This window comes from Triticum aestivum, chromosome 4D (assembly GCF_018294505.1).
Source record: "Triticum aestivum cultivar Chinese Spring chromosome 4D, IWGSC CS RefSeq v2.1, whole genome shotgun sequence".
Taxonomy (NCBI): domain Eukaryota; kingdom Viridiplantae; phylum Streptophyta; class Magnoliopsida; order Poales; family Poaceae; genus Triticum; species Triticum aestivum.
This window is the reverse complement of record NC_057805.1, coordinates 99179466-99189285: the sequence shown is the minus strand read 5'-3', so window position 1 is coordinate 99189285 and position 9820 is coordinate 99179466. Positions and strand designations below refer to the sequence as shown.

The following is a 9820-nucleotide window of genomic DNA, read 5'->3' as shown; positions in this document are numbered from 1 at the left end:
CTTAATTCTATCTTGCTTGTTGCTCAATACTTATCATGAATATGAGTCCTACATGCACACCAACGAGGTATGTACAACTCAATTAGTGATTTAATTTGTTGTCACACAAAGTTAGGCCATGTCTATGAAGTAGTGATTTAATTTGGTATCAGAGCTAGGTTGGTCTATGTTGTCACCTCGCCATACGCCATAAGCGTTATAAAGGGGGAAGGGGGGGGGGGGTCGCTATAAAACGCATTAAAAATTGTGTAGCAACAAAACAGGACAGTTTTAGCTTCAAGTAAGCTCTTCTGCCCACCACAAATTACAGATAAGCCACAGAATGCACAAGCTGGAATTGAGAAGTCAAAGTGCACTAAATTCGTTGCATTAACACAACACCATGTATGATGACTTCATGGTAGTTAGGCACATCATATCCTCTAAAACAATATACTTGTATTTCATGCTGTAGACTAAACTGACTTAAGTCCCCACTGCCTACACTGAAAGTGGCACAGGAAGAAAGTTTCTACAAATAAATGGAAACAATGACTATTCCCCTATCTGCCATTTGTGGTTCACTTCAAAGTTCAAACCAATCCTTGACATGTAAACAATACATACAGTTTCAAGGTTCACTTGCCATTCTTGCTACCTGGTTGTTCCAGATGCCAGTTGACAATATAGAAATAAGGAACTACTCCTCCGTTCCATAATATAAGAGCGTTTTTTACACTAGTGTAGTGTCAGGAACGCCCTTATATTATGGGACAGAGGGAGTATATTTCTGAAGTTAAAATGGTATGACGATTCGTCACATATTCAGAAAAACTAAATTGCATGCAATGAAGCATATTTGATTATTTCTCATACACAAGACTAACACAAATTTTTCACTGAAGTGTAAAAGATTATTGGTGCTTCTAGTGGTTCAGAGACAAAAGGACCAATCACATACCCCAAGAGTCACATATGTTTCACAAACAACAAGATGACTCTCACTCCAGCACAGAATATTGCAGAAATGCAAGCAATCGGTTGTACTGCATACCAATCAAAGGACATTACCTAAAAAATTCTCTTGGTTATCTTTCATAAACTATTAAAAGCTGTCTATAAAGTGTAAGCTTCAATGGTTATAAGCACACACATTGCATGTACATATATGTGAATTCAAGTAAGAGTATCATATGATATTTTTCAGCCCATTGATGCTTACATGCATTGATACACAAAGTTATACACAGTAGTGAATAAGACAATCTGAATCACATATTCAGAATTGTAGCCACATACAAAATGATAATTGACGACATCAGGTGATTATTCTTTTGCAACACATGGCCCGAGTTTTAAGCTCAAGTTAAGAATATCAAACAATTGGTAAAGATACAAAACCTGACCGCTGCAGAAAATGTAGAAGATCTAAAAACAATGTCAGAGGACTTACTTGGACCAAGAATGACAAGGATCAGGTGGTCCAAAGGGGTGCGCACGGGCTGTTTTGTTTGGAGATCCAAAACCCAAGTCGTTGTGTATAGCATTTTCTGACATGTCGTGTGAAAGGAACAGACTATCTGTATCAAGAGGCAACTGCTGGAAGGGTGATTTCTGCCGCCATAAATCGTTGTCATTCAGACCAGCACTGAGGGGGCTTCTTGTTCCACCATTCAAATGATTGATGCCATGGTTGAATTGATTTGTGTTTGGTAGAAGCCATTGTCCCTGAGGACCTCGCAGGCCTAAACTGTCCTGTACCAGCGGCGTGCTCCACATTTGCCATGTGCCTTGCTCATTGTTAGCCTCAGCTGACATTGAACCATTATGCCCTTTTGCAGTTGAGAAATGTGAGGGTCTAATAGGATTTCGTTCAACAGTCCGTGATCTTGATAGAGGAGACTCAATTGGTGAAGGCATGGGGTTCCTAACATGTGGTTGCTTGGTGACATCATTCAAGGTGAATCTGCTATCCCAGTCTGGAGGGAAGTTGTCTAGGGACTCTGAAACTGGACCAAGCAATGCGATGGCATCTGGATCATAGCATGGGTCCTCAAATTGCTCAGGTTCTTCCAGTAATGCTGCTTCTGAAACTTTACCGAAGGGCGAGTGTCCCGCTGGAAAATGAGATAGCGGCATATTGGCAGATGCTCCATTCACTGGCGGAAACCCTGCAGAGTGCATGGATTGGCTTAACTTCGGCGTGCTGTCCAGAGGAGGATACTGAGCAAGAAAATTTTGAGCGCTGCTTATCTGTGCACCATTTGGGGCAGGCTGCATGTTCTTCTCACGAGCTGAAGCAGTAACATCGGGGCAAGGGGAAACTGCAGCTGAGCGACTAAACAACTGATGCCATGACTTTTTAAGGCCTGTAGGATGTGCCTGCATATTTGGACTAACCTACACAAAGCAGAACACAAATAATTAAACGTAAGATGGTCAATTGGGTGAAAACAACATACGTTATTTGTTCAGATGAAAACAGTACATAGCGATGCTCTTTTTACTTACAGGTCGACTAAGATTAGTCAATGAATTTCTAGTTTCTCCGGCTGTGGCAGATTTGACCATTGCTGGTGTTGCTGCAGGTTGGGTATCTCTTTTAATACTCTGGTCAGTTGCAGTAACGAGCGGTTTAGTCACCTTGTTAGCTTGATGAACAGGTGCCTGAGCACTTCTACCAAAAAAGGAGCCACCACCAAAACCTCTGGAAGAAGATAATAAACCTCCAGTCATACGACCAAAGTACTTCGTCTTGCTCTGTGCTATCTTACTACCCTGACTGTTAGCTTCAAAGTTATTGGGCTTATATCCATCTGTCCCAACTCTTGCTGCGTCCCGCCTGTCTGTCTCATTCCTTCTATCAAAGTCGCGCTTCCTCTCACCTTCTCTGCTTACTCTTCTCTCAACATCCTCGCAGTCTGAATTGCTCTTGCTTGATCCCTTGTCTTCCTTCCTCCTCCTCTCCTGCCGCCTCCGTTCTGCCTCCTTCCTAGCATCCTTCTCCCCGACGGGGGTAGCGCCTTTGGATCGCTCCTCAGCCTCTGCTTTCTCATCCCTCAGCCTTCTCCGCTCCTCCACTAGCTTTGCCATCTCTTCTCGCTGCTTCCTTTCCTCCTCCTCCAGCATTTCCCTCTCCAACCTCGCCAACCTCTTCTCCTCAGCCTTCCTTTTCGCCTTGTCCACTCTGCTCTCCTCAGCCTTGCCTCCATTGTCCCCTGCTTTTGTCAACATTCTGCCATCCCGGCCCAATCCACCGCTGTCCACTGATGACCCAAACCTAAACACTTTCTTCCAGAACCATGCCATACTCGTGCAAAAGCACGAGAACAGCCGCCATGAGAAGCCTGAGTACGAGTTATCAGCGGAACACTGCAGGTCAAGCCAGTAACCTGGGTCACCGACTGCATTAGCCCAATCCTGACTGCAAGGCCACCCAGCCGGGACCTTCCCCGCAGGGCCAAGGTCAAGCACGGGCCGCTTGGATACGTGGCCACAGTATGAGCACATGAACTTGCCGCCGCCAGGGTTCTGGTCCCTGTAGGGATTGTTGCAGTTGCGGCAACGGCGTGTGGCGGTCTTGCGGAGCTTCTGAAGCTCGAGCGCATGGGCACGGCGCTCCTCCCGGAGGCGCGCCGAGCGGCGGGCACGCCAGATGGAGAGGCGCGGGAGGAGAATCTCGTACCAGAAGAGGGTGAGGAGGAGGACGGAGACGCAGGCGAGGCGCGGGGAGGTGACCTCGAAGCGGTAGGCGGCGGGCAGGAGCTGGGAGAGCGCCCAGAGGAGGATGAGCGGGAGGACGAGCCACGGCAGCATGGTGGCGACGCGGCGCGACCACCGTTGCACGGCGCACAGTATACACATTATCCGACCGCCGCCGCTGCCGAGGCCCTAACCCGGAGGTCGATCGCCAGCGCCTTCCTCCGAATCTCACGCCCTACCTGGCGACGATAGCGGGCGGCTTGCTTGCTTGCTGGGTGGGCGACGCGATGCGATGCGGCGGCTTTGAGGGCGGAAAGGGGAAAGGGGGAGGAAACCCTGGGATGGAAGAGAGGGAGCGGGCGGAGAGGAAAGGAAAGGCGGCTCCTTTCTCGCGGATGCGAGATGCGGGGCAGGGTATCGGCGTCGCCCTAGGAGAGATTGGGAATGGAGGAGGGGTGGAGGAGCTCGAGGCGCGCGGTGGTCATGGCGAAAACCCTAGGTTTGCTCTCGGATTGGGTAATTTCGTTCGATCTTTTTTTTCTCTTCCTCTAGCCTCTTTGGTTTGGTCGGCGTGGGGAGAAGGGAAAACCACGTAAAGCGTCATTTTTGCCTCTTTTTCTCTAGTCATTTTTGGATTGCTCTTATGTTACCTTATCTGTTTTACAATAAAATAAAATGGTACCAGATAGTGACATTTTTCTACCTCCGAACGATGTGTAATTGCTTTTATATGAGGGAGTAGCCGCCGGTCCATAATTACTTTTGTGTGAGAGATGGAAGGACCGGTCCATAATTACTGTTGCATGAAAGGAGAAGTCACTGGTCTACCTTACGATGGACGATAAATGTTTAGATTTATTTGATTAATTTTGCTTAGGTAACAACTCATTAATTGAAGTTGGAAATATTTACTCTTCCACATGCAAGTTTGAAAATAGATAACACATTTAGTGTCTATTTGATTTCAATGATTCTCAAAAGATTTTTGAAGAATTCTAATTATTATAGAAGATTGCTATACGGGTTCTGCAAACGGTAATATTTTTTCTCGGGGATTCATTTATATTCACAAGTTTTATAGGAAATTTTTCATCTACTTCAAATTAGCAAGTTTTTATGTGCACAGCCCTGCAGTATTAAAGGTCATGTGACACTTCAATCATGTATTTTACTATTCCTACTTTAGTAGGACCAAATCAAAAACTCAAAGGTGTCCTTGAGATATACTGTCACTGCAGTAATTATTATTCCTCTCTTACAAAAAAAAATATTTTTATTCGTATAACTAGCATCACATTTTTAGCATTTTCTAAAAAATGTCATCAACTCGAGACCACAATACCCATGTATTCTTGAGTGTTCTTTGAATCGACATAAGTGCCCAACAATATACTGGTGGATTAATCTTACTAGAGCATCTATATAGTTTTGCAGTAAACGTCTATGTAGTCCTAATTGATATGTTTTATGAAGCCTGCAATGCAGAAATTTTGTGAAACTATATTGAGTCGAACAATCATGTGTACCTTACACAACTTTGGCGGATGCTCTTCTTTTTTTGGAAAACCATACTTCCTTTCATTCCAAATTAGTTGAAGTTCTAAATTTGACATATGTTAACCTTTTCAAATTTGACCTGGTTAATTTGAAAATATGGTAAAATGTACAATATCAAGTATACATAGTATGGAAGTACATTCCATGAGAATTTAGAACATGTTTGGTAGCCTGCATAGTTTTTATCCCCTTGCAAGTGTGACTCAACTAGGACATGTTGAGCGAATGCAGGCTCAAAACCATGTTGTGCACATGGTTTGGTAGCCTACATTGCGCCAGATTATGCCTGGTGTTTGGTGGGCTGCATTTGTGCTTCAAGGGTGAATAGATACAAACCACAACTGTTTGGTTGTGTAGGCGTAGGTGGCCTTACCACCCAATTGGACTACACTTCACAGCAACACAACACATATCATCAAGCATGAACACAATTAACAAGCAACTAAATAGTTCCTACTCATTACAACGCAACTAAACAGTTCACGGTGCATCACATAACATAAGTTTAACACAACATGGGCATCCCATGCCCCTCCACAACACAGGGTGTTGATCCCTGGGCAAAATATACAGTCTGATAGCAAAAGAGGCAAAGTTCAGACGATCTAGCTAGACGGGGGGGAGGATGAGCGATGTTACCCAGGCAGCAGTGCTTGATGCACCTAACCTTAAAGATGGTGGAGGTGTCGGCGTTGTAGATCTACACCTTGAAGCTCAGGCCTGTCAACCTCAGTCAAGCATGTCACTGGAGATAATCTTGTGCTTCTGGCAGAAGTAGTCCCAGACTCTCCCCAACACCATCTGCTCGTGGAAGATCTGGACCTGGACCCAGAACTCACACCATTTGGTTGCACTGAGAGCCTAACGATGCGAGGATGCTTTAGGACGATACACTCCTTCATCACGGGTCAGAAGGGCTCGTGGATGATGAGCATAGCAATGTCCTCGACGTCCTTGATGGGCATGTAGGACCTGAGTGGCTCCCGTGCCCCCTCCTCGTGGCCAATCCTAACGGCTTGCTCATTGTCGCTAGCTGATGGCTCGAGCATTTGTGATATTTTTCGAGTGATTCTTATTTGTATTTCATCGGATCGTTGCCACTTCCCGATTATTTCTAACGCTAATCCTTCAAAAAGAGAAGAAACCTGTTTTCCATTGTTTGGCAGGAAATATCATTTATGGAAGGAAACCCGGGAGGATAACTGCCAATCAAGTCAAATGGAGCAACTTCCATGTGGAGAGCCAAGTCACCAAGTGCACCAGAGCAAAAGACGACCTTCCATACGATCACCAATGCTCGTATGAGCACTTGTATGAGGTGCCAGCAGCTCCACCATGTCTATACAAGACACTTTCGTGAAGGGGTCGGGGGAGAAAGAACCCTAGCCGCCGCCACCTCCAAAACAGAAGAGGAGGAGATCTGAAGAACCTTTGGAGATCTTCTTAGTTTTGGTCCTTTCATCTCCATCATCATGTCATCCTTCACCATAGTAAGAGAAATTCCAAGTTGTGAGAACAATTTGTAACTCTATTCATTCTCATCTGGAGATCAAGACTATTTGAATTATCCATTTCATTTTATTGTGGATCTTCACAATATTATTGATATGGTTTTCATGAGTTTATTCTTTGGTGTGATTGGTTTTTCTCTTATGATGTGTGAGTAATTCCCCCTAGGCGTGGGAGATGTAGGTGAGTGGTAAGATTCATTTGTACATGATATATATACTTGTATTTGCAGTCTTATGATCTGTCTAGTAAGTTGTTATACCGTGGTAACCCTATGTGCGTTGTCCAATTTGATGGGGAACGAAGCATGGAAAACAAAAAAATCCTACAAACATCCAAGATCTATCTATGGAGATGCATAACAATGAGAGGGAGAGGTGTCTACATACCCTTGCAGACCAAAAGCGTTAACGATCTAGAGATTGTGGTTGACGTAGTCGTACTCGCGTAGCGATCCAATCCGATCCAAGCACCGCACGTGCGGCACCTCCGAGTTTTAGCACACGTCCGGCTCGGTGTCGTATCCTCCTTCTTGATCCAGCAAGAGAGGGAGAATGGGTAGAAGAGATCTGAACCAACACGATGCCGTGGTGGTGGTAATGGCAGCGGAACACCGGTAGGGCTTCGCCAAACGCTGACGGATCAAGGTGGAGGCTTATTGGGAGAGAAAGGAGGCTCGGGTTTGGTGTGTCCAGCCCTTGCGCCCCCTCCCCACTATATATAGTGGTGTGGGCGGGCTGGGGGCGCAACCCTAGCCCCTCCTCCAAGGAGGGGAGGCGTTCAAGGGGGAGGAGTGCCTCCAAGCCAAGTGAAGGGCCCTCCCACTTAGGGTTTCCCTATCCCTATGCGCATGGGCCAAGTAGGGGCTGGTGCACCTCGCACAATAAGGCCAGGGAGCCCCCCTAGAGACACAATTGTAAAAACTTCCTACTATTTATTATCTGCATCTCTAATTAAGTGTCTGACTAATTAAGTAATTGCATTAAGGGCTTGATTTTATAATTGAATTGTCGCAAAAAATCCCTATGCCTCAACACACGAGTATTAATTGCATGCGTAATGAATTATCTCTCTAATTAATTGCATTAGTGGCTTGATTTCCAAATTAATATGGTGTTTGGTTTCCAAATCTTTTCTGTTTTTTGTTCTCTTTTTGCGTGAGGCAAGGGAGGTAGGTTTTCTCGTGCATGTATGGAGACGGGAGCAGATGGGCTTTTCCGTAAGAGGGATCAATGGTTTAATAGTAAAGATACAATTGAGAAAACTTTCTACTATTAATTATCTGCATCCCTAATTATGTGTCTGACTAATTAATTAATTGCATTAATGGCTCGCTTTCATAATTGATTTGGTGCAAAAAATCCTACTTAAACGGACTTAATTAATTACACGCATATTTAATTTTCTGACTAATACATTGATTTCCAAATTGATTTTGTGCTTGGTGTCCAAATCGTTTTGTAGTAATGAATGAGTGATAATTTTCATAATTAATGTGATCCTCTCATTTAAGGCTTGGTAATACTTTCCATAACTAATTTGATACTCACGTCCAAAGAATGATATTCTTCATAATTAACATGATCGTTTCGTTTAACACTCAATGATACTTTTTATAAACATGATCCTCTTATCCACAAATTAATACTCTCCATAATTAAAGTGATCCTACTGTTGAACGCTCAATAATATTTTTCATAATTAACTTGATCCACTCATCCAAATAATGATACTTTCATAATTAATGTGTTCCTTTCGTCCAAATAATGATACTCTTCATATTTAATGTGATACTTCTGTCCAACGCTCGATTCGAATTAAATAGACTTATTAAGTGTCTAACTAATTAACACAGATAATTGAAGGAAATATGCCCTAGAGGCAATAATAAAGTTATTATTTATTTCCTTATATCATGATAAATGTTTATTATTCATGCTAAAATTGTATTAACCGGAAACATAATACTTGTGTGAATACATAGACAAAACAGAGTGTCACTAGTATGCCTCTACTTGACTAGCTCGTTGATCAAAGATGGTTATGTTTCCTAGCCATTGACATGAGTTGTCATTTGATTAACGGGATCACATCATTAGAAGAATGATGTGATTGACTTGACCCATTCCATTAGCTTAGCACTCGATCGTTTAGTATATTGCTATTGCTTTCTTCATGACTTATACATGTTCCTATGACTATGAGATTATGCAACTCCCGTTTACCAGAGGAACACTTTGTGTGCTACCAAACGTCACAACGTAACTGGGTGATTATAAAGGTACTCTACAGGTGTCTCCGGAGGTACTTGTTGGGTTGGCGTATTTCGAGATTAGGATTTGTCACTCCGATTGTCGGAGAGGTATCTCTGGGCCCACTCGGTAATGCACATCACTTAAGCCTTGCAAGCATTGCAACTAATGAGTTAGTTGCGGGATGATGTATTACGGAACGAGTAAAGAGACTTGCCGGTAACGAGATTGAACTAGGTATTGAGATACCGACGATCGAATCTCGGGCAAGTAACATGCCGATGACAAAGGGAACAACGTATGTTGTTATGCGGTTTGACCGATAAAGATCTTCGTAGAATATGTGGGAGCCAATACGAGCATCCAGGTTCCGCTATTGGTTATTGACCGGAGATGTGTCTCGGTCATGTCTACATAGTTCTCGAACCCGTAGGGTCCGCACGCTTAAAGTTTCGATGACGGTTATACTATGAGTTTTGATGTACCGAAGGTTGTTCGGAGTCCCGGATGTGATCACGGACATGACGAGGAGTCTCGAAATGGTCGAGACATGAAGATTGATATATTGGACGACTATATTCGGACACCGGAATGGTTCCGGGGGTTATCGGATATATACGGGAGTACCGGGGGGTTACCGGAACCCCCCGGAGGTTATTGGGCCTCATGGGCCCAATTGGTGGAAGAGGAGAGGAGGCCAAGGGGCAGCCGCGCGCCCCTCCCCCCCCCAAGTCCGAAATGGACAAGGAGGGGGGCGGCGCCCCCCTTCCTTTCCCCCTCTCTCTCCTTCCTTCTCCACTCCTAATCCAACAAGGAAAAGG

General features: G+C 44.3%; 1 protein-coding gene across 2 annotated transcripts in view; it reads right to left on the bottom strand.

The window, feature by feature from the left end:
• LOC123096482 (stress response protein NST1) overlaps positions 1–4243 on the bottom strand; it is a 7470-nt gene extending 3227 nt beyond the window's left edge. Inside the window, exons 1-3 of one of the 2 annotated variants that reach the window (XM_044518225.1) lie at positions 2491–4243; positions 2241–2379; positions 1433–2150 (exon numbers count right to left, since the gene is read on the bottom strand). In XM_044518225.1, coding sequence (XP_044374160.1) covers positions 1433–2150; positions 2241–2379; positions 2491–3843 — 2210 coding nt within the window. In that variant the 5' untranslated portion in view covers positions 3844–4243. Of the gene's footprint in view, positions 1–1432; positions 2380–2490 lie in introns of both variants that reach the window. The other variant, XM_044518224.1, reaches the window with a different exon arrangement.
• Between the last annotated feature and the right edge of the window lie 5577 nt (positions 4244–9820).